The sequence below is a fragment of the Ananas comosus genome, linkage group 2, assembly GCF_001540865.1.
Source record: "Ananas comosus cultivar F153 linkage group 2, ASM154086v1, whole genome shotgun sequence".
Lineage (NCBI taxonomy): Eukaryota > Viridiplantae > Streptophyta > Magnoliopsida > Poales > Bromeliaceae > Ananas > Ananas comosus.
This window is the reverse complement of record NC_033622.1, coordinates 15,862,252-15,887,252: the sequence shown is the minus strand read 5'-3', so window position 1 is coordinate 15,887,252 and position 25,001 is coordinate 15,862,252. Positions and strand designations below refer to the sequence as shown.

The following is a 25,001-nucleotide window of genomic DNA, read 5'->3' as shown; positions in this document are numbered from 1 at the left end:
TCTATGCATTTATACATTATAAATCTTACACCCCATGCATTCCAAGATTCCTAAATATATTTTTAATATCAAAAGAATTGATAACACAACTGAAAAATATGAGTTGCTGAATGAATAAAATGTAAGATGTACACATAATTTAAAAAGTGTATAGATAGCACTGCTCTAAGATATAATAGGAATAAGTTGTAAACTTCAATGTCATGGAACATGGTACAATTAATAGTAACCATAATGTCATTAACAAATATAGGATATAATACGGCACGCTTAAAGAGGAAAGAAATGTGACACCTCAGGATTTAAAATAATCCTATATATTAAGTATAATAGGGTTAAAAAAATCACTTAATCCAGCTATAATATTTTGGACAGTAATAAGACTCAAAAGGTTAAAAAAGTTAAGCATGATAGGACTCGGAATAAATCTAAGATAAGTGATCATGTGAAAAGTAGGGTGCCACAGTTATGCTTGAGGATAATCTTAAGTCCACCTCAAAAGCAAAAACATTACGGTACACTTTCAATCCTCAGTAAATGCACAATGACCAGCTTGATTATTGACATATAACAACATTGTCTATATATAGCGCGCATATATTCATATGAGGTATTCAAATTCAAGTAGACATATTTTGCTCGCTTGCCCCTCTTTTCCTGTTTCTCACAATCATGCAGCCGGAGAGTGTAGCAAACTATCTGGAGGACAAGAGCCTTCTCGTCACCGGTGCCACCGGGCTCATAGCAAAGTGTAATATACATATATTCATGCCTAGTTTTTAACTGTGTTATCCAAACATGAAGTTCTGCTCCTCATATAAGCATTTCGTATTGAATTGATAAAAGCAACCCTGACAGCCTTTTGTTTTATTTTTCCCCCCCTTTTTCTTGAATGAAGTGTTTTTGGAGAAGGTACTTCGAATTCAACCGAAGGTGAAGAAGCTTTACCTGTTGGTGCGCGCAGCTGATTATGTTTCCGCAAAGCGCCGTGTGGAAACTGAGGTTAGCATCATGCCTAACAAAGACACAAAAGTCTGAGGCGCAAAACAGTTGCCTCTAATTAGCACAGATTAGATAGTACTAGAATTCAAAACTAGTTAAATTCTTCAACATGTTTTGCAAAACATAGTACAATATTTAGCAAACTAGTTGCTTCTATTTCAACATGTTTTGCAAAACATAGTATACTATTTAGTACATAATATTATATGCTAAGTCTTTAAGTTTGTGATCCATGGGGGTATTTCACTACTAAATAATTCATAACAAAGATCACGAACCAAGTGTCTTGTTGAAGCAAACTCTGCGATATCAGATTACTGGGTAATTTACCCACTTAACTTTATAAGACAAATAACTGATATGCTCCAGGAAAACAACTGAAAACCAAAAGAAACCTTTTTCTCGATGAAGGATTAGTAAAGTAACTATCATCCAACCATTGTTGCTAATATTGCTTCTCCTTACTGGATTGTGTCATCTGCATTGTAATACCTGCAACATGTAGGTTATGCAAACTGAGGTATTTGAAATTCTGGAAGAGAAATACCAAGGGAACTTTCCTTCATACTTCTGGGACAAAGTCTGCCCTTTGGCAGGAGACATTACCTTTGAGGATTTGGGAATACACGAAGACAAACTTAAAGAAACCCTCTGGAGCGAAATTAATGTCATCGTCCATGTAGCGGCAAACATAGACTTTAACGAAAGGTAATAAACAATATGGTGACCTCTAATTTCTGCTCCTTGACACCTTTTATAATAAGAAGGAAATGTAAATCCTTGTAATTTGCACTAGTGGCAACGAGTTTCCAAGCTTTAAAAAGTCGCATGGCACCTTTCCATGTGAACTCATTTATGTTGTTCACAGAAAATTTTGTTTTGAAATATCAATAGGTATGATACAGCTTTGGGCATCAACACATTTGGAGTAAAGCATATTTCAGCATTTGCAATGAGATGTCCGAAACTGAAGATGCTGCTCCATATTTCAACTGGTAAGCGCCAAAAGTTGCTTCTCATCTATTTTTGGTACCATATTAAAGATACTTATGTTAGAGACCAGCGAGGCTGTACTTGTGTACCAGTAAAAAGTAACAGAATAAATGCACAAAAATAAAAAGAGAAAAAGTTGGAGAATACCCTTCTGCAAGAACTTCAAAATTTGATCATTTCTTTCTTTAAACATCATAAACAACAATGAACTAGATGTTAGTGCGACGAAGACCCTCCAACTGCAAGCATGTTGGAAGTAGCCTTTACATGCAAGATGAACCACCAATTTTCTGTTGGATTCTGAGGTGGTTGCTTGCGGCACCCATATACCCTGCGTAATAAACAAATGCCACCCACTATTCTAAAAGCAGCGAACAGATCATTTTCTGTTGACAGTGGAATAGAATTCTGATAAGAACTGCAAAAAGCAAGAATCTAGTATTGCGGGAAACACCAGATAAAAAAGCTAATACTTTAGGTCTGTTCAAGCATGCCGCCATTGAGAACAGAAAGAGAAATATGTAAGATATCAACAGTAGTAATGGTTGGTTTTACTGGCTACAAAACACTTCACAAAATTGACTCATCTTATAATGTTAAAAATTAGAATATTAATTCCAAACTTAAAATTTCAAATTTTTTATCCTTCTTATTGGATGCATGATCTATGATTTTTACCAATATGAGCTTACTCTAGCACTTGTCCTTCAGCTTACGTTACTCCAGACAATCAAGGCGCCCTATTAGAACAACCACTTTCAGCTGTGAAGGGCCTTGACATTGAAGCTGAGATGGCACTGGTACAAGAACAACTGAAGGAGTTAACTGACAATAAAGCTTCAGAAGATACTGTAAGGCTTTCAATGAAAAAATTAGGCCTGATAAGGTACGAGAAACTTACTTAGTTTGTTCATTATTTCCTTGAAGAATCATAAATAATACTTGCATGAATTCATTAGCATTGATTTGGAGCTCATTTTTTCTTTGAAGCTCATATATTAACATTTCAAGATAAAAGATTCTGCGATGAAAAGGGAAGATACTGAAAGTGGACAACATGACGCTAATTTGATCATTCTCACATATAATTATTGAACATACTATAAAATATTTACAAAATTTAAAGTTGCACAGTCAAATAAGTTGTCAGGACTCCTAAGCCAAAAAAAACCCAAATGCTACATGGTGATTGTTAATGTTAAATAATACGAAACAACCATTGTACTCTAAAAATTTAAACTTGTAGAGAACGGAGCTTAAATATTTTTATATTTAACACTCCCCCTCGCGTCTGGGCTCGAGACTTTTTGCAAAACCCATGACGTGGACTTGAATTAAATGAGAGAAAATTAAAAATGCTAGAAGCTTGGCGTGAATTGAACTCAAGACCTTATACTCTGATACTAAGTTAAATAATACGAAACAACTGTCGTACTCTAAAAGCTTAAACTTGTAGAGAACGGTGTTTAAATATTTTTATATTTAACAGTTAAAATCCTTTAACAAAAACTCTGCTACATGATACTATTGATAATACTATAACCATACTAGATTAGCAGGGACAAAAAAAAATCTAAACTTGCAGCCATAACAGGAGAAACTAATTGTTATTAAGCTGGAGTAACTTTTCAGTCAATATTCTCATTTCAAATTAAATGATGAAACTTGCTATCACACTAGGGCTCAAACATTTGGGTGGTCTAACACTTACACATTTACAAAAGCAATGGGAGAGATGCTTTTTTACGACTTAAGGCGGCACCTTCCCCTTGTTATATTGCGCCCAACCATAGTTACAAGTACTTGGAAGGAACCATTTCCTGGATGGATAGAGGGAGTAAGGTCAGCTTGACTGAAATTTAAACCTTGAGCTTTTATTTGCTAATTCCTAAGATCTATTAATTGAAGTTAAAAATGGGTAATTGCAGAACAACTGATGCATTTATCACTGGCTATGGCATGGGACATCTGAAATATATACCTGCAGATGTCACAACAATCTTGGACTTGGTATGCTATCTTTGGTGCATATTATATTTCTTTGGTGCTCTGTTTTAGTTAGGGTATGTATATTGTTTGCCTTTGAGATTTGTATCTCTATACACAAACAGAACAAGGAAAAAAAAACTATGCAGCATGTTAATTTGATAAAAGGTTTCCTTGTTAATTTCTCAGAGATGCTAAAGTTTAATTTTCCACTAACATAATATTCTTGTTATCTTCACTTTAAAGATGCATGGCAACTTTGTTGACTAAATATTGGCTAGGATGACTAAACTAAGCAGTTACTTGAGAGTTGAGAGTCATCTTACCCACCAAATTAGAAATAGATAAAGCATCATAATTGCTAACAAAATTGCAATTACAAAACATTCTAATCAAAAATAAGAAGTCATATTAGTAAGAATCCATATGCCTGAAAAACACAATAAACAGGCCACAAGAAACCCTGCCAAAAAAATCTCATTAAATACATGGGACAGCATCTGCAACCGCCTGAACCTGATATGAACAACAACAAGGATCCGGTTGCTATAAAACATGTACAGAAGTAGGAAAACAACCACATAATGGAAACCTTCAAATTCACACTTTTATTGAGAAATGAGAAACCCATCGTGAAGGAGCCGTGATGCACCAAGAATGGACAATAGTGGGCAATTTTGTTACAAATTTCATAACAAAAGTTTAGCCTGAAAATATCCAAACCTGAAATGATGCGCTTGTATGTTTAAAATGCTTGAACGGAACTGAGCTGATGATGATGATGACGTCCTTTCAGTTATTTTGTCAAACATCTTTCATGCAGCAGTGACATCCTCTATTTTCCTTCTAGATTTCTAGGAAATACATGATCTAACCATTTCTAATAAAACAATTTAGGAACCTCAGAGGCCATTAAATCGAAAGCTGACACTTGAAATCTATACCCCTACTCACATAAAGGGTATCATAAACAAAAAAAAAAAAAAAGTGTAATATTTCCTACATCGCTAGCATTGTACTGAATTCCTTACTCTGTAAATCTTGAAGCTTGTATGTGAGGCTAAAACTTATCAAACTTATACAGGTCCCTGGAGACCTTGTAGTAAATGCAATGCTCACAATCATAGCCAGCAGCTATAAAGAATCATCGGTGTTCATCTACCAGATAGGCTCTTCAACAAGGAATCCAATAACAATTGGTAAACTGGCTGAAGAGGCTTATAGGTACTTCTTGAGGAATCCCTGCATCAGAAGTGATGGCAGAATCATCAAGGTGAAAGAGCCGTACTTTGTGACAACTATGACTGGCTTCTACATATATATGGTTGTACGAAACAAACTACCTCTTCAGGTTGGTAACATTTAATAGTTTATGCTGCTTTTTACACGGTATATCCACCTTGTGATAAGACAACCCCAAAATGCACTAGCATATAGCTAAATGGCTGGCACAAGAGCGAAGCCAATTAGCCAATACGATGTTGGCTGGGGCTGACAACTAAAGCTCTGATCCAAGCCCAAGCTAACAAATGGGCCAAAACCCTAGTCTGAGACTACCAAGGTCATTCAAATCAAACCATGCAAAAGGCTAAAGTAAGAGTAAGCTCAAGTCAAATCAAGCAACATGAATGATAAGTAGCAGTACTTGTTAGCAAAACCAAGTAGAAACTAAGAGTAGGCCTCAAAAGTCAAAAGTCAACTCAGAGAAATGATTAATGGTGCAGCCAGAAAAAGCACGAATTCGCGCTTGACATAAATGAGAAAAATTCCGAACTACAAGTATTAGCTCTCTGTAGTACAAAAACTAACAATGTTGCATATCTATGTATCTTACATGCACCTGATATTTTCTCAAAGCAATGTTTTCTCCTGATAAGGTTCTGCGGGTATTAGGAGCACTGCATTCTTCTGCACGGAGTCAATACAATCGTCTCAGCAGACAATACAACCGTACAGTAAGAGTGGTTAAAGGCTACAAACCCTATACTTTCTTCCATGGAAGGTGAGGCAGAACAATTCAACTCTTCTCCTCTGATCTTCTAAACTTCTTCTTCTTCTTCTTTCACCGCATGCTGTATCTTTGTTAAGAAAAGCTAATGCTATGCGGCAATCAGAACTACGTTGTTGCGGCAATAATTGTTTGGTTGCACAAATAGTTGTCTAAGTAAACTTATTGATGGTTATCGGCATTGTAGTTACCATGTAAGAGACCCCTCGTACCATCAGTGTACTGCACCTCTATCTACTTACATTGCACTAATTTAACATTTTACATTTAATTCCACCCACAGGTTTGATGACACTAACATGCAAAAACTCACATCCTCGCTAGCGGAGAGGGATAAAAAATTGATTGCCTTTGATACCAAGAGCATTGACTGGGAAAGTTACCTCACAGACATTCACATTCCAGGCATATTCAAGTATGGAATAAGAGCAGACAAGAAAACAAAAAAATGATAGAACCAAGGCTTCGGGGTGCAGCTTCAAATTATGTCTAATATTTTCCTGAAAATCAAGCTATGTGTTATGTTACTAACAGTGTGCACTAAAAAAGAAAATATTATCATTATGCAATTTCTCTTACTAGAATCTTGATTATGCGCCACACCATACAAAATGTATCGTCCTTTTTTTGGTTCAAAAAGTTCATCATGTAAAATGCAATGGAATTCAAAGAATGCAGTTAAGTTTACGTATCTTGAGACTAATTCCGTACAAAAAAAATCTTAATACAAGATCGATTCACGTAAAATAACCCGAAAAAGATTCTTAGATGTTTAGATTTCCTTGAGAGAGCCCAAATCATTCCCACAGCAACCTGCGATCTCGCATCTAAGGCAAGCAAAAGAAGAAGAAAGGGAGAAGCCAACAAAAAGAATCAAATTAAGAAACAATACCTGATTATGGCGTGGACGGGACGAGGAAGGGGTTCTCGTCCCTGGCTAGGGTTTCGAACAACGAATATGGTGGATAGGGTATTCTCGTGCGCGGGGAGCGGGAGCGAGGGAGAGCGCGCAGAGGAAGGAGCGAATCGCCCCCCAAACAGGAGTTGTGTTTAAAAACGAAAGGACGATAAATTTGAAACAAAAAATCGACCCCAACGGAAAACCGACTCGGTCGGCGGAGGCGGGTCGGGCGAGCGCACGCGATCGATCGATTAAGCTCAGGCTCGGCTCGTTTTATGACCAGGCTGCCTCGTCAGATTACGAGTCGTACTCTTGACCAAGCAGCGGCTTATTAAAGTATGCAAAACAATTAAAAATTAGAAAAATATAAAATAATTATATTTTTTGAAAATATATATCTCTATATGGTGATCGATTATTGAGATTTCATAATAAAAATCTAATTTTCACTATAAACTTATTTAAAAAAAAAACAAGCACAATAAAAAAAAATATATAAAATATATGTGAAATAAATTTTTTTACTTTTAGGACACATTTGTTTTGAATTATCTAATTTACTAAAGAGAGGATGCGCGAGTGCACCGGCCCGCATTCCGTGTGAAATAAAGGCCGAAATAGTCCGTGTGCCATCTTAATCTCGGCCTTGGAAGTTGGGAATGGAGGAACTATTTCAACTTTTGGGGGGCATGTATGTTGGGGAAAAGATTCTAAAATGCACCGAATATATTGATGACGTGGCGTAATAAATTAATAAAATATTTTAAAAAATATTTTTATTATACTTTTGTTTGAAAAAAATAAATATAATTAATTTGTTATGAATGATATGGTGTAAGTGTGACAATGTAGAATTTCTTGTATGTGGTGGGCAACCATTCAGGTCACGACCGGACTATCGAACATCTTGGAATCCCATTCCCAGGTTCTTTGCTATCGCTACAGGACTGGGAAGGATCCTTGGACTGGTCTTGTACGTGGTGCGTGCTATCGTTGTTTGCCGACGCTTTGTGCTTTGATCAGCGGTGGATTTCTTAGCTATTTTTCTGATTTAGAAACAAGAAACTTTGATAACCACGTGAGCTCGTGCCAACAGTAGCAAAGCAAATCAAATTCAATTGGTAATTTAATACAAATTAGGATTCGGCTTGCAAATATTCTCTACAATGATTGAAGGAAATTTGGATACATGAGAAGGAATTGGATATGTTACTATTTAGTAGGATTTAACGTACATAATGCATGGATAAATAAATTTTTGATCATTTCCACTTATTAGATTATAATATTCAACCAACCATCCATTCAACCCTAGGGAATCGCTATCATTCCAACCGCACATTCTTTAATCCAACGGCCGAAAACTCGATAGCAAAGTAAATGCTTGATACTAGGATTGAGTGGGCAGTAGGTTGAATAGTATGATTTAACATATAAAAATGGTCAAAATAGTAGATCTAATGGTGGACAATTTGATACCACCAAACGCTTGATACTATCGATAGTATAGTATCCGGACTCATATATATATATATATAGTTTCGCCATGATGTTTTTAAAAGTACGAAATTTTTTATAATTATAAATTTTTCACCGTTAGATCTATCACTTGATCAATTCCACTCCTTAGATTACACTATTGCATCAAACACTCATTCAACTTTAGGGGACCGCTATCATCTTAATTTTGATTTTTAGATAGTTTAAATGGTCTAGTTCATGTTCAACGATGCTGATCGTTAATTTTAAAGCCGCTCTATAATCCAAAATAAATTGATAGTAAATCGAGTAATTTACTACCGATAGTATGTAAAACTCTCTCTCTCTCTCTCTGTATATAATCATAAATAACATATCCGGTGGGGCCTGGTTTTGCGCCATAACATTCACGCCGATCCAAGCCCAACCAATCCGAAGAAATATGTACACCCGGTCCAAATTGATCAGGCCGAGCCAAGTCGAGTCGGCTGGGCCAAGCCAACCAAAGGAATTGAGAGTCTCGGCGTGGCATATATAAGGAGTCACTAGTAAGGCCCGCGCGTTGCTGTATATATAAAAATATTTTAATAATAAATTTTAAATTATATGTTTTTATTTTTTATATTATTTTATCAGTCTAATTATTAGGTAAATAAAAATTATATAAAAATAATTTAATATTTGTATCTATTTAAATAAAAATGATTAAAATTGGTAGATATAAAAATATTTTAATAATAAATTTTAAATTATATGTTTTTACTTTTTATATTATTTTATCAGTCTAATTATTAAGTAAATAAAAATTATATAAAAATAATTTAATATTTGTATCTATTTAAATAAAAATGATTAAAATTGGTAATTTAGTATATGTTCAACAAGCATAAATTTATATAACAACTTATTAGTAATTAAATTATTTTTATANTCGTACCGGTATCTTGTTGGCACGGTACAGCACGGTGGATACGCTCCGTGCCAATGGGCATTTAAAACCTTGATGAAAACGCCAAGAGGATTAATATATCGAATTTTTCTATCTCCTGAAATTATTAGACTTCATTCCGTTTTGTGCTCTAATAATCTCAGAAATGATCCTGATATGCTTTGTTTTTGTGGAATACAGGAGAAATACTTTGATGTATATGAAGAGTAGGTGACAGAATTGTACGGTTTTGTTTGTCTGCCGAAAGCTGGAAGTAAAGCAGCAAACCTAGAGAAGATCTTGTTTTTTGTGAAGGTTCGATGTACATTACTGAAGTTAGTTTCTTTGTTCTTTTTTCTTCGAAAAATATATTCCTTGGGATGATTTTTCCTTGGGATTCCTAATAGTATTTCTGTTTAAACCTCACCATTTAGAGGTTGATACCAAATTGTTGGAATAAGATGGGGAAACCGTTAGTTCAAATAATTTTGGCGAGTATATAAGATGATTTGTTGTGCTATTTATTCAGTCTTATTGGATGATCTGGTAGGCGTAGTTCTCTGCATGTACGATCAAAATTAATGGCTTCTGTTGGTTGCCGGTGAGGTTGTAATTATTCTTAATAGTTGTCATATAATATATAATCAATGGACGTTCATGCTTCAGGATGGAGATAGGGTTCTTTTGACCTCCTCAAACATAGCTAATAAATAGATTCTAAGTTAGGAGATCGTGAACGGTTAGCTTAGAATAAGAATATTTACTAGTCTTAGAGAAAATAGTTAACGAAAGACAAAAAGTTATTTATTTTCTTGAGAGATTAGGTAGCACGCCACTCGCTTCGTTTATTTCATTTAAAAATAAACTTAGCTTGAAAATAATTTGATTGACCTATGAGACTATGGTCTACCCTATATAGTAGTATAAGCGCTGTGGAAAATAAAATCATCCATGCAACAAGGCAATCAGGCTTTTCTAAATAGCCCTTGAGCGTATTCTGTCTTGGCCGAGGCCAAGGATGTCGTAGAATTGTGCCAAAAAACTTGAGGCCGAATCTTCCCTGGTAGCCTTCAGCAAATAAAAGTAAATATCACATATATATATATATATATATATATATATATATATATATATATATATATATATATATATATATAGTCCGGTTACTATACTCTTATGAGTATGATCGCTTTCGTACTCATAAGTCGTTTTCGATGATAGAGTTTCCGAATCGACGATCCATACCCTTAAATATTATCTAGAATATTTAAAACTTCTAGAAATCAAATTTCATAATTTTTCGATACTATTTACCTTACGATCAAAGGTTCACAAAATTGACAATTTTTAACTGCCGGTATGGAATACTTGCTAGTTTAACGGTGTAAAAGAATCAGAATAGGTTAAATTTTTGATAGAAAATTTTATTCACTATCTAGATAAAGATCAAGAACTCCGATCTTAAATTGAAGGGTCCGATCATTTTTTTTAGGACGTCGTTCGATTTTGACTGTTCATCTTATGCCCGCTTGATGAACTTTATTATGATTTCGAAAAATTATGAAATTTATTTTTTAGAAATTTTAAATACTCTAGATCATATTTAACGGAGTGGATCGTTGAGTCGAAAGGTCCATCATCGAAAACAACTTATGAATACGAAAGTCTCTGTACTCATAAGAGTATAAGTAGCCCTACTCTCTCTCTCTCTCTCTCTATATATATATATAGAGAGAGAGAGAGAGAGAGAAGTGGATGGTTGGGGAACACATGTCACTTTGAGATCCGCGCAAATCCTCATTTAATGTAGTAGAAAGAATAGAAATAGAAAAATAGATAGATGGATGTCACCAACAACAGTGATTAGGCTTGGCCACAGGTCATTTATTCCATCTCAAACATATACTTTAATTATTATTCTAAAATATAATTATATTATCATCATTGATTTTAAATTCATATGCTTATGTGGCACAATTATATTTCAAAATATGAATAGCAGTTGGGCATTATCATTATTGTCGACTAACCCGTTTTCTGGGTCAGTCCATAGAGAGACATAATGACGGGCTCCCTCGCGCCATTAACATCTGGGAAGTGGTTGTCCCATGACAACGACTGTATATTGCCACAAAGATTAACAACAAAGCAACCAGTGATCGTGCCCTTGATTTCAACTCGAATCCATCTTTTCTTTTTAGAAAAACTTTAAATATCATTTTTATAATTTCACTTTTTTTTTTATTTTAATACTTTGTGGTTTAAAATGTATCACTTTCGTACAATATGATTTTATTTTTCTCTTTTTTATTATCGTTTTCATTATATTTTTTTTCGTTAAATCAGTGATAAAGTTAAAACTAAATAATATTAGGATGTATATTTGATAAATTTAGGTACAATATTTAAAATTTTTTGTATATAATTTAGCAAAATATTAACGAAGGGATTGATTAAAAAAATAAAATAAAATCATAGAGTACTTATATATTGATATACGTTAAATCATATAGTACTAAAGTGAGAAAATATTGAACTACAGGAGTAGTATTTAAATTTTCCCTTTCTTCTCTCAATCTACATTAATGGACAGGTTAAAAAGTTCTAATCATGGCTGAATCAGCCTTACAAGTTTGTACCGAAAACTACTGTAGCATACTCTTGACTACGTATGGGTTGAGGATTAAATTATGCGCGGCGCTTAGTTCGGCGTAAAATAAATTAAAAAATTATTTTTGGTATTAAAAATATTTTTTTACTTATTTGATTTGATGTAAAAATATTTTTATAAAATAATTTTCTGTAAAATATTTTTTATAAAATTGAAAAAAATGAAGGTTTTTACTTTTTGTTGTTTTTTGACGAAAAACGAAAATTTTCAAGTTGCGTAAAATTTTTTCATTTATTTTTTTCATCGAACCAAATAAATATATATTTTTTTTTTCTTTCAACCAAACGAAAATTGATAGAAAACTGTTTTTTTTTTCTCTACAAATCAAATACTATAAAACGTAATTTTTTTTTTACACCGAAATATTTTTTTTAATAAAACGTAATTGTTTTTACACCGAAATACTTTTTTTTCACGGTTTTACCTTGATACAAACGGACCCTAAGCAGTTTTCTTGTGTCACTTTCACGGAGTACTAGTATAGTAATTTGTACGATACGACGGATAGATAATTAAAAAAGAAATAAAAAGCGAAGACAAAATAAGAGAAAACGGCGATAGAAGAAGTGACGATAAGGAGTGAGATTTATTTTGCCGATGAAGAACGATAACAATCGAAGGAAGCGGCAGAGGAACAGTTCAGCCCAATGTAGAGGTGTGATTCGGTTCGATTCAATAAAAAAAAAAAAGAGAAAAATCCGGTTTGCTTAAAGTAAAGAAAAAAAATATATATAAAAAATTTGAGTCGGTTCGGAAAAGCCCACATTCAATAATAAGTGAAACTCGGTTCAAGCAAAGAAAGAGACAAATTCCGTTAGGTTCAAACAAAGAAAGAGATAAATATGTCGAAAACTAGAGTCGGTTCGGAATAGAGCCTACGCGCAGCAACATAGAAAACGTTGTCACATGGTAAATTTAAAAAAAATAATGTATAGGTATGGATAGATGGGCGGCTCGGCGGTAGATGTTTTGGAAAGCCCTCTTTACTGTTAAGAAAATGACTCTGAAAGCTTCTCATTAAGCTGCAGTTATGGAAGGGTTGTTGAGGAGTGAAGTGAGCAGAGGGTTTTGAATAAATGACAGGGGAGGGGGAACACCTTGTTATAGAGGGGATCTTGTTATAGGGCCTTGCTGTGTTTGGGGGTGGGTTCTGGGACCGTGCATGTGATGGGCTTCAGTTCCAAAAGCACTTCCAGAATCTTAAACATGTGGGGGCTTTATTTTAATCATCATGTAGTTGCATAAAGTATTATCTTAATTTATTTATAGTAGTTCTTTCTTGAAAGATGGCTCTCTCTCTCTCTCTCTCTCTCTCTCTCCCCGTCGTCGATCAATAGCAGATAGACAGATAGTTATATATATATATACTTGATAGATAGGCCATGATGATAGCGTGGAATACGTGGGCGAGGGCGTGTATTAGTGTACTGTATGATAGAATATCTCTCTCTCTCTGTCTGTCCATCAATACTGATATATACTTGATTTGATGAATCGTAACGAGAACATAAAATAGGTGGGCAAGGATGTGGATTGGAGTACTATATGAGAGGATTTCTCTCTCTCAAACAGTCCGTGAATTAATGTCTTTAATAATTATTTATAATCATTTATAGTTGATGGGTCACGACGGAGCGAGTACTATATGAGAGATTTTCTCACTCTCTCTGTCCATCAATGCCAACAATTATTTGATTCTGGATTTGATGGGACATAATAACAATGTGAATAAGGTGGGTGAGCGGTAGCAGGTATATAGCTACCTCAGTGGGTCCATTGAACCAATTAAGATAGCCAAAAAAAAAAGAAGCCTTTTTAAGGCGTTCTTCTGTCATATTGGCCCTAATTTAGTGTCAACTTTTATTTCAAAATAAAATTAATAAGTAAAATAATTTATTTACTATAATTATAGTTTTTTAATGAATAGTAATTGTCTTAAATTACTATAATATATAAAAATATGTTTATATATATTAATTATTTTTCGTTAGTCGCATTTGATTATTATTGTTGTTCGTAAAAAGTAATTATTGATTTATTTTTTCTATTTTTGTTGTCTATTGACATATGATTAATTTTCTATGGTTCTTAAGAAATTACTTTATCTCTCACCAATTTTTACTAATATATATATGAAAAAATTATCTTTGACGGTGTTATCAATAAGACTATTATACATTATTTTCAAAATATGAAAATACATTGAGAATAATTATAAATAACAATGATATATTTTTCTGTTTATACATTATAAATGGCTAGTTACTTTTTTTATTTTTTAATAAATTTTTTATTATATATTTGATCTCACAATAAAAAAATTTCTGAATCCGCCACTACGGTGAAAGGCATAGGTTGGAGTACTATATGAGAGATTCAAAATATGTGTACTGTAACGTCTAGAATGCTAACCGACTAAAGTCATATTTGATCTGTAGCAACAACTTATTCAATTTTTATATTTTGTTTTTATTTTTTATTTTATTTTTTTGTATTGTTTTTTTCTAAACTTTATTTATTTATTTATTTTTTTATGGAATTGATCTGTCGCAACACGGAAAAACTTTCATAAAACATATTTCAAATTAATTATGGATGTGTTAGTTTGCGCAGTCGCACGCTTGTAATAATAATTATAATAATAATAATAATAATAATAGGCTTGCTATCTTTTTTTCAATAATAATAATAATAATAATAATAATAATAATAGGCTTAAATGCTACCTGCTACACCTCTGACTTTTGGAGGGTCTACATGAAGTACACGTAACCACAAGAAAAAGGACTAAGGCTCTCTGTTTTGACTCTTTTATGAGTCTTGGTTAATTACAATTTGTAATCGTACTTACGAATTAAATTCATGTGAATTCTCAGCAAAAGAAATGCAAAACCAAAATTGGCACACTGAGTTGGGTTTAATGAAGTTAAGTTACATATTAGGCACTTGCTAAAAGTCTTAGATCTGCAGTCGCCTAATTGACGTTCTTCTGATACTGGAATGTATATACACAGCTAATACATTAACAAATAATGAGTAATCAAAAGGATATGGTAAAAATGCAACTCGAGTGGTGCTGATGAATCAGTTTACACAAATGATAGTTTGTTTATGAATTTAACATCTAATTAACGCATCATCTTAGATATTCGGCAAGTTAAATTACTTAGTAGCAGTTAGCTAACTACGTAAGCTGATCCTCCATTTGATCATAAAATAATAAAATATTTTGTTTAGTTAATAGTCTCTCTCGGGACCCTCCATTGATTCTACCGCCTAAAATTTATGGCTAATGCAACAGTTTTTATTTTCTCAAATAATCTAATACTAAGTCAACCTATCTAAATTTTTATAATAAGTTGTAGAAAAATGCTACGTGTGCACTTATACATTATAAATCTTACACTCCATATATCCTAAGATTTCAAAAAATATTTTTAATATCAAAAAAATTGATAACACAAGTGAAAAATACGAGTTATTGAATGAATAAAATATAAGATGTATGCCTCGTTTAAAAGTGCATAGATAACATTGCTCTAAAATATAATTGGAATAAGTTGTAAACTTCTTAACAGTCACCATAATGTTATTAAAAAAATATAAGACATAATAGGGCACACTTTAAAAACAAGAGAGGAATGTGGCATCTCAGAATTTAAAATAGTCCTATATAAAGTATAATAAGACTACAAAGAACCTCTAAACCCAGCTGTAATATTTTGGACATTAATTAGACCCCAACGGTTAAAAAAAAATTAAGCATGACAAACCTAGAATAGTTCTAGAATAAGTGATTTTTTGGAAAGTGGAATGCTACAGTTATGCCCGAGGATGATCTCAAACCCATCTTCTTCTTTTTTTGAGAGATATAGGTAGCACACTATTCGCTTCGTTTATTTCATTTAGAAATAAATTTAGCTGAATCAAATTAGGATTTGAACTTGGGTCTCAAGTACCAACCAACCGCTAAGCCCCTTGCCACTTGCTCTAGAAACAGTCGGTATCTCAAACCCACCTTGAAAGCATAAACATTATGTTGCAATTTCGATCCTCAATAAATGCACAATGACCAGCTTGATAATTGACATATAACAGCATTGTCTATATATACGCAAACATACATAGAAGGTATTCAAATTCAGGTGGACATATTTTACTTGCTTCTCTTTTCCTGTTTCTCATAACCATGCAGCCGGAAAGCGTAGCAAACTACCTGGAGGACAAGAGCCTTCTTGTCACCGGTGCCACCGGGTTCATAGCAAAGTGTAATAAACAATATATTTAGGCTTAATTAGTTTTTAATTGTGTTATCCAAATACGAAGTTACTGCTCCTCTGATTCTGCAAGACGCATTTGGGGAACACAATTGCAAACTAGGCCACAATTTCACATGGCCCCTCCCTTCTACATTATATAAGCATTTCGTATTGAATGGATTTGTTTCATGTTTTTCCCCCTCTTTTTCTTGAATGAAGTGTTTGTGGAGAAGGTACTGCGAATTCAACCGAAGGTGAAGAAGCTATACCTGTTGGTGCGCGCAGCTGATCATGTTTCGGCAAAGCGCCGTGTGGAAACTGAGGTTAGCATCATGCCTAACAAAGACACAAAAGTCTGAGGTGCAAAACAATTGCTTCTTATTATTAGCACAGATTAGAGAGTACTTGAATTTGAAACTAGTTAAATTCTTCAACATGTTTTGCAAAACATAGTATAATATTTAGCAAGCTAGTACTTCAACATGTTTTGCAAAACATACTATATTATTTAGTACATAATATTATATGTTAAGCAAGGATTAAAGTGCCGTGGCACTAAGGCATGCCGATTGTTGCTTGGCACTATATGGCGCAAGCATGCCTCTAAGCGTGCCGATGAATACAAATAACCTTACAGTGGCATATTTTGGCACGATTTTTATTTAGTATTTATTTTCAATAAACTCTTATAAAGTTAGATTTAGAAAAATAATTATAAATATTGGCTATATATAGCTTACTACAGTCAGCAATTAATATAGTAGTAAATATTTTATATATGTAAAGTAAAATATAACTATAGCTCATACAGAATAAAAAGAAAAAACTGATTAACCTTTGAAAGTTTTTTGATTTTACCGCTTTTCAAAAATTTTAAATTATAAAATAAAAAATTAGAAAAAAAAAATTTCTTAAAGTTTTTATAAAATATGCAAGATTCAATAATATTAATTCGATGAGAGACCACATGATAACTAGATTAACTAGAATACTACTACAATTACTCCAATAATTCCTTTTAATTTTGAATTTATTAAAAATATTTATTAAAATTTTGAAAAAAAAAATAATTTTATTAAAATTTTGAAGAAAATTTGTGAGATCTATCCATAAAAATTTAATAATAAATCATATGAGGAATAATTAAGCAAATTCAAATATTAATTGCTTTAATTTATTTTTTTTATTAGTATTTTTTATTTTCTAAATTCAAAGATAGAATCCTCAAGGGTAAAAAATTTTTTGTTGTAAATCTCATACCCAATGCTAGATTTATGCAAAATAATTAAAAATTAAACTACATAATAACTTAATCAAGTAGATCTATTTTTAAATTTTTGTAAACTATAAATAAAAATTTGCATAATTTTAAATTTCTCCAAAACAAAAGTTTTGCAATTTAAAAATATTCAAAATATATGAACAAATTTTAAAATTATAAATTTTTTATTTATCCAATAAGTACATTTTCGACTTGCTATTTCTTCGTCTCTTCGAAGTGATAAAAATAAAAATAAAGTAGAAATAGAAGGAATTGAAAGAAAAAATTAGTAAAAAAAATATAATAAGAAAAGAGAGAAAAAATAGAAAAGAGATAGTGAGAAAAAAAAAAAAAGACTACAAGAGCAAGTTGAGAAGAAGAAAAGGTAGCAAAGAATAAGAAAAAGTGATGTGGGTAGGACAAAAAAAAAAAATCCAAAAGTTAAAAAAAAGAGGTTACAACTTAAAACGCTGCATGCCCATATATAAGCACGCAGTAACACTCTGCCACGATACCCTTTGGGTATCGTGTTGTCTCGCATGATACCCTTTGGGTATCACGGCATGGGGGCATAGAGGCGTGCCAATTGTCGCTTGGCACAGTAAGGCACAAGCGTGCCTCCAAACATGCCGATGAATACGCATAACCTTATAGTGGCACGTTCTAAGCTTCTAGCACGATTTTTTTTTTTTAACATTTGTTCCCAATAAACTTTTATAAATTTATTTTCAAAAATTTTTTAAAAAAATTATAAATATTGACTATATATAGCTTACTACAATTAGCAATTAATATAGTAGTAAATAGTTTATATATGTAAAGTAAAATATAACTATACCTCATACAAAATAAAAAGAAAAAATTGATTAACCTTTGAAAATTTTTTGATTTTACCTTTTTTCAAAAATTTAAAATTATAAAATACAAAATTAGATAAATTTTTTTCTTAAAGTTTTTATAGAATTTGTAAGATTCAATAATATTAATTCGATAGGAGACAACATGATAACTAGATTAACTAGAATACTACTACAATTGCTCCAGTAATTCTTTTTAATTTTGAATCTATTAAAAATATTTATTAAAATTTTGAAGAAAATTTAATTTTATTAAAATTTTCAAGAAAATTTATGAGATCTATTCATAAAAATTTAATAATAAATAATGTGACGAATAATTAAGCAAATTCAAATATTAGTTGCTTTAATTTATTTTTTTCTTTTATTAGTATTTTTATTTTCTAAATTCAAAGATTGAATCCTCAAAGTTAAAAAAATTTTGTCGTAAATCTCATACCTAATGCTAGATTTATCCAAAATAATTAAAAATTAAACAACATAATAACTTAATTAAGTAAATCTATTTTTAATTTTTTATAAATTATAAATAAAAATTTGCATAATTTTAAATTTCACCAAAACAGAAACTTTACAAGTTTAAAATATTCAAAATATATGAACAAATTTTAAAATTATAGATTTTTTATTTATCTAATAAGTACATCTTCGACTTGCCCTTTTTTTGTCTTTTCAAAGTGATAAGAATAAAAATAAAGTAGAAATAGAAAGAACTGAAAGCAGAAATTTGAGAAAAAATTATAATAAGAAAAAGGAGGAAAAATAAAGAGGAAGTTATAGTGAGAAGAAAAGAAAAGATTATAACAGCCAGTTGAGAAGATAAAAAGATAGAAGAGAACGAGAAAAAGGGATGTGGGTAGGACAATAAAAAAAAATCCAAAAATAGGCGCAAAGTAAAAAAAAGAGGTTACAACTTAAAACACTGCATGCCCATATACACTGTGTTGCGATACCCTTTGAATATCGTGCTGTCTCGCACCGTGTTGTATCGCGCCGGCAAGATCCCGTGCTACGACAATTAAATCCTTGCTTTGATGTTAAATCTTTAATTTTATGATTATTAGGGGTATTTCACAACTAAATAATTAATGACATCATCACAAACCAACTGTGCGATATCAGATCACTGGGTAATTTACCCACTTAACTTCGTAAGACAGAAATCATTAATATGCTCCAGAAAAACAACTGAAACACAAAGAAACCTTTTTCTTGATGAAGGTTTAGTAAAGTACCTGTCATCCAACTGTCGTTGCTAATATTGCTTCTCCTTCGGGATTGTGTCATCTGCATTGTAATACCTCTAAACTTGTAGGTTATGCAAACTGAGGTATTTAAAGTTCTGGAAGAGAAATGCCAAGGAAACTTTCCTTCATACTTCTGGGACAAAGTGTGCCCTTTGGCAGGAGACGTTACCTTTGAAGATTTGGGAATACAAGATGACAAACTTAAAGAAACCCTCTGGGACGAAATTAATGTCATCGTCCATGTAGCAGCAAACACGGACTTCAACGAAAGGTAATAAACACTATGATGACCACTAATTTCTGCTTCTTGATCCCTTTTTCTGACAGGAAGGAAATGTAAATCCTTGCAATTTTCTTCTGCATATCCGCCACAATTGGTGGCAACAAGTTTCCAAGCTTTAGAAACTTGCATGGCACCTTTCCACGTGAACTCATTCATGTTGTTCACAGATAATTTTGTTTTGAAATATCAATAGGTATGATACAGCTTTGGGCATCAACACATTTGCAGTAAAGCATATTTCGGCATTTGCAATGAGATGTCCGAAATTGAAGATGCTGCTCCATATTTCAACTGGTAAGCGCCAAAAAGTTGTTCCTCATCTATTTACGGCACCATATTAAAGGTACTTTTATGTTAGAGACCAGTGTGGCTCTACTTGTGTACCAGTAAAAAGTAACAGAATAAAAGCAAAAAAGTAACAAGAGAAAACGTTGAAGAATACCCTTCTGCAGGAACTTCAAAATTTGATCATTTGGTTCTTTAAACATTATAAACAACAATGAACTAGATGTTAGTGAGACAAAGACCCTCCAACTGCAAGTATGTTGGAAGTAGTCCTTACATGCAAGATGAACCACCGATTTTCTGTTGGATTTTGAGGTGATTGCTGCGGTACCCATATACCCTGCATAATAAGCAAATGCCACCCAGTATTCTAAAAGCAGCGAACAGATCATTTTCTGTGGACGGTGTGATAGAATTCTGATAAGAACTGCTAAAAGGAATAATCTAGTCTGGCGGGAAACACCAGATAAAATAGCTAATGAGCAAAATTTTAGGCCTATTCAAACGTGCCGCCATTGAGGACAGAAAGAAATATATAAGATATCAACAGTAGTAATGGTTGGTTATTACTGGCTACAAACACTCAAAATTAATTCATGTTATAATGTTAAGAATTAGAATATTGATTTCAAACTTAAAATTTCAATTTTTTTGATCCTCCTTACTGGATGCATGATCTATGATTTTTCACCAGTATGAGCTTACTGTAGCACCTGTCCTTCAGCTTACGTTACGCCAGACAATCAAGGTGTCATGTTAGAACAGCCACTTTCAGCTGTGAAGGCCCTTGACATTGAAGCAGAGATGGCGCTAGTACAAGAAAAACTGAAGGAGTTAACCGACAATAAAGCTTCAGAATATACTGTAAGGCTTTCGATGAAAAACTTAGGCGTGAGAAGGTACGAGAAACTTATTTAGTTTGTTCACTATATCCTATAAATAATACATTGCATGAATTCATTAGTTCTGATTTGGAGCTCATGGTTAACATTTCAAGATAAAAGGTTTTACGATGAAAAAGGAAAGTTATTGAAAGTGGACTATATGAAGCCATTGACCATTCTCACATATCACTATTGAACATATTATAAAATATTTGCAACATTTAAAGTTGCACATGTTAATAAAGTCATTAGGACTCAGCAAAAAATTACCCAAATGCAACTCCTGATTGTTAAATACTTGAACAAAAAACTCTGCTACATCATACTATTGATAATAATGTAACCTTACTAAATCAGCAGTTACAAAAAGACTAGAAAACATAAGAGGAGAAACTAATTGTGCTTAAGCTGGAGAACAAAATTGTCCTGTTAGATAGCTATTTACTTTGTATATCCAAAGGCTCTATGTTAACCTCTTTGTCAATGTTTTAATTACAATATAAATGATGAGCTTTCCTATCACACTAGGGCTCAAACATTTGGATGGTCTAACACTTACACATTTACAAAAGCAATGGGAGAGATGCTTTCCTATGACTTAAGGCGGCACCTTCCTCTTGTTATATTGCGTCCAACCATAGTTACCAGTACGTGGAAGGAACCATTTCCTGGATATATAGAGGGAGTAAGGTTAGCTTGACTGAAAATTGAATTGTGAGCTTCTATTTGCTAATTCCAAGGTTCTATTATTTAAAGTTAAAAAGGGGTAATTGCAGAACAGCTGATGCATTTATCACTGGCTATGGTATGGGACATCTGAAATTTGCAACTGCAGATGTCACAACAATCTTGGACTTGGTAAGCTATATTTGGCTCATAATATATTTCCTTTTGCTCTGTCTTAGTTAAATGGAGGTTAACTATATTTTTTTTGCCATTTAGACTTGTATCTCTATACACATACGGGACAACAGAAAAAGTATACAGTATGCTGACTTGATAAAGGTTTCCTTGCTAATTTCTCAACAGATAGCTTGATTGATGCTTAAGTTTATTTTTCTGCTTACATATATTCTTGTTATCTTTGTTTTAAAGTTGCATAGCAACTTTTTTGACTAGTTATTGGCCAGCATGACTAACTCTACTTACCAGTTACTTGAGAGTTGAGAGACAGCTCATCCCCCAATCAGTAAAACATGAAGCAGCATAACTGCTAACAAAAATGCAATTACAAAACATTCTAAACAATAAAAGAAGTGTTATTAGTATGAATCAATAAACCTGAAAAAAAAAAAAAAACATTACAAACAGGCCACAAGAAACTCTCCTAAAAATATCCAATTAAATACATGGAACAGCATCTGCAACCACATGAACCTGATATGGGAAACAACAAAGATCTAATTGGTATTAAACATGTACAGAAGTAAGCAAACAACCATCCAACAGAAACTTTCAAATACACATTTTTATTGAGAAACGGGAAATCTTACGCGAAGGAGCCATAATGCACCAAGAATGGACGATAGTGAGCAAATTTGTAACAAATTTTACAACAAAAGTTTAGCCATAAAAATATTCAAACCTGACATGATGCGCTTGCATATTGAAAATGTTAGAACGGAACTGAGCTGAAGATGACGATGTCCTTTCAGTCATTTTGTTAAACATCTTTCGTGCAGAGGTGACCATTGCTCTCTATTTTCCTAATAGATTTATAGGAAATACATGATCTAACCATTTCTAATAAAACAGTTTAGGAACCTTAGAGGCCATTAAATGAAAAGCTGACACTTAAAATCTATATGCCTATTCACATAAAAGTGTATCATTGAAAACAAAAAGGGAAGTGTGTAATGTTTCTTACATAGTTACATACCTATTCCTTATTCTGTAAATCTTCAAGCTTGTATGTGAGGTTAACAGTCATAAAACTTTACAGGTTCCCGGAGACCTTGTAGTAAATGCAATGCTCACAATCATAGCCAGCAGCTATAATGAATCATCGGCGTTCATCTACCAGATAAGCTCTTCAACAAGGAATCCAATAACAATTGGTAAAATGGCTGACGAGGCTTATAAGTACTTCTTGAGGAATCCCTGCATCGGAAGTGATGGCAGAATCATCGAGGTTGACGAGCCGTACTTTATGACAACAATGACTGGCTTCCATATATATATGGTCATACGAAACAAACTACCTCTTCAGGTTGGTGACATCTAATAGTTTATGCTGCTTTTTACTCCATATATCCACCTTTAGATAAGACAAACCCAAAAAGCACTAGGATATAGCTAGCTACATGGCCAGGACGAGAGCAAAGCCAATTAGCTAAGATGATGTCGGCTGGGGCTGACTACTAAAACTCTGATCCAAGCCCAACCTAACAAATTAGGTAAAAACCTGGCCTGAGAATATAAAGGCCATTCAGATCAAACCATGCACGAGGCTAAAGTATGAGTAAGCTCAAGTCATATCAAGCAGCGTGAATGACAAATAGCAGTACTTGCTAGCAAAACCAAGTAGAAGCTAAGAGTAGGCCTCAAAGTCGAATTCACGCCTGACATAAATAAGAAAAATCCTGAACTATGCAATTATAAGCCATTTATAGTACAAAAGTTAGCAATGTTACATCTCCATGCATCTGACATGCACCAAATATTTTCTCAAAACAATGTTTTCTCCTGATAAGGTGCTGCGGCTATTAGGAGTATTGCACTCTTCTGCACGGAATCAATACAATCGTCTCAACAGACAATATGAGCATGCAGTGAGATTGGTTAAAGCTAACGAGCCATATACTTTCTTCCATGGAAGGTGAGGCAACATAATTCAACTCTTTCCCGCCGATCTTCTTAATTTATCTTATTCCCACTGCATGCTGTATCTTTTATTAAGAAAAGCTATGCTATGTCACGATCAGAACTTTGTTGTCTTGGCATTACTTGTTTGGTTGCATAAATAATTTGGCAATGAAGTAACCATGTAAGAGCACTTCTATCTACTTATATTGCACTAATTTAATATTTTACATCTACTTCCACCCACAGGTTTGATGACGCTAACATGCAAAAACTCGCATCATCGCTAGCGGAGACAGATAAAAAATTGATTGCCTTTGATACCAAGAGCATTGACTGGGAAACTTACCTGAGAGACATTCACATTCCAGGCATATTCAAGTATGGAATAAAATCAGACAAGAAAACCAAAAAAGTAATGGAAGCAAGATCTCAGGTTGCGGCTTCAAACTATGTGTAATGTTTTCTTGGAAATCAAACTATGGTCTATGTTACTAATATTGTGCAGTAAAAAAGAATATATTATCATTGTGCAATTGCTCTTACCAGAATGTTGATTATGCTCCACACCATACAAAATGTATCCATTTTTTGTCCTGTCAAAAAGTTCATCATATAAAATGTAATGGAATTCAAGGAATGCAGTTAAATCATCATATTTTGAGAATAATTCCACACACCCAAAAAAAAAAAAAAAAAATCCCAACACAAGATTGATTCATGGGTGTTTGGATTTCCTTGAGTAACCCTAAGTTTTTCCCGCAACAACCTACGGTCTCGCATCCAAGAAGAGCAAAAGAAAAAGAAAAGGAGGAGCAAAAACAAATCAAATCAAAGAATACCTGATTAAAGCGTAAATGGGACGTGGAATTGGGTTCTCGTCCATGGTTAGGGTTTCGAACGACGAATGTGGATATGATCTTCTCGTGCGTGGGAAGCGGAAGCCAGGGAGAAGCGGGGAGGAGTGAGCGAATCGCCCCAAATGCGGGTTGTCTAAAAACGAAAACAAAAAAAAAAACAAAAAAAAAAAAAAAAAAAAAAAAGCTGACTCGGACGGCTGGGCAGAGCGCGAGCGATCGATCGACTAATAACGAGCCAAACAAGATTGAGCTCAGGCTCGGCTCGTTTTATAACTGAACCGCCTCGTCAGATTAC

The 25,001-nt window shown here is 33.2% G+C and overlaps 2 protein-coding genes and 2 long non-coding RNA genes across 12 annotated transcripts; 2 read left to right on the top strand and 2 right to left on the bottom strand.

The window, feature by feature from the left end:
* On the bottom strand, positions 424-2,792 carry LOC109704904. Of its 3 annotated transcripts, none has more exons than XR_002214524.1 (3): positions 2,688-2,792; positions 1,398-2,326; positions 424-1,034 (listed from the first exon to the last, which is right to left on the bottom strand). It is a non-coding gene; the product is annotated as an uncharacterized LOC109704904 (long non-coding RNA). The 3 variants fall into 3 exon arrangements; XR_002214526.1 differs by having other exon boundaries at positions 2,674-2,762; XR_002214525.1 differs by having other exon boundaries at positions 535-1,034; positions 1,398-1,494; positions 2,143-2,712.
* On the top strand, positions 629-6,676 carry LOC109704871 (probable fatty acyl-CoA reductase 4). 2 transcript variants are annotated; one of them, XM_020225652.1, is made up of 10 exons: positions 630-751; positions 899-1,002; positions 1,508-1,710; positions 1,897-1,997; positions 2,707-2,881; positions 3,676-3,837; positions 3,924-4,005; positions 5,066-5,332; positions 5,859-5,983; positions 6,273-6,676. In XM_020225652.1, the coding sequence occupies exons 1-10, from the start codon at positions 673-675 to the stop codon at positions 6,439-6,441; spliced, it is 1,467 nt and encodes a 488-aa protein (XP_020081241.1). In that variant the 5' UTR covers positions 630-672; the 3' UTR covers positions 6,442-6,676. The 2 variants fall into 2 exon arrangements, with proteins under 2 accessions (XP_020081248.1, XP_020081241.1); XM_020225659.1 differs by lacking the exon at positions 899-1,002 and having other exon boundaries at positions 629-751.
* Positions 15,973-24,859, bottom strand: LOC109704892. 6 transcript variants are annotated; one of them, XR_002214523.1, is made up of 9 exons: positions 24,689-24,859; positions 24,393-24,442; positions 22,924-23,453; positions 22,630-22,750; positions 22,194-22,421; positions 21,604-21,712; positions 19,581-20,970; positions 16,497-16,563; positions 15,973-16,184 (listed from the first exon to the last, which is right to left on the bottom strand). It is a non-coding gene; the product is annotated as an uncharacterized LOC109704892 (long non-coding RNA). The 6 variants fall into 6 exon arrangements; XR_002214522.1 differs by having other exon boundaries at positions 22,630-23,453; XR_002214520.1 differs by having other exon boundaries at positions 22,194-22,750.
* On the top strand, positions 16,121-24,502 carry LOC109704862 (probable fatty acyl-CoA reductase 4). The gene is made up of 10 exons (XM_020225644.1): positions 16,121-16,236; positions 16,447-16,550; positions 19,661-19,863; positions 20,069-20,169; positions 20,885-21,059; positions 21,573-21,734; positions 21,821-21,902; positions 22,987-23,253; positions 23,738-23,862; positions 24,096-24,502. The coding sequence occupies exons 1-10, from the start codon at positions 16,158-16,160 to the stop codon at positions 24,304-24,306; spliced, it is 1,509 nt and encodes a 502-aa protein (XP_020081233.1). The 5' UTR covers positions 16,121-16,157; the 3' UTR covers positions 24,307-24,502.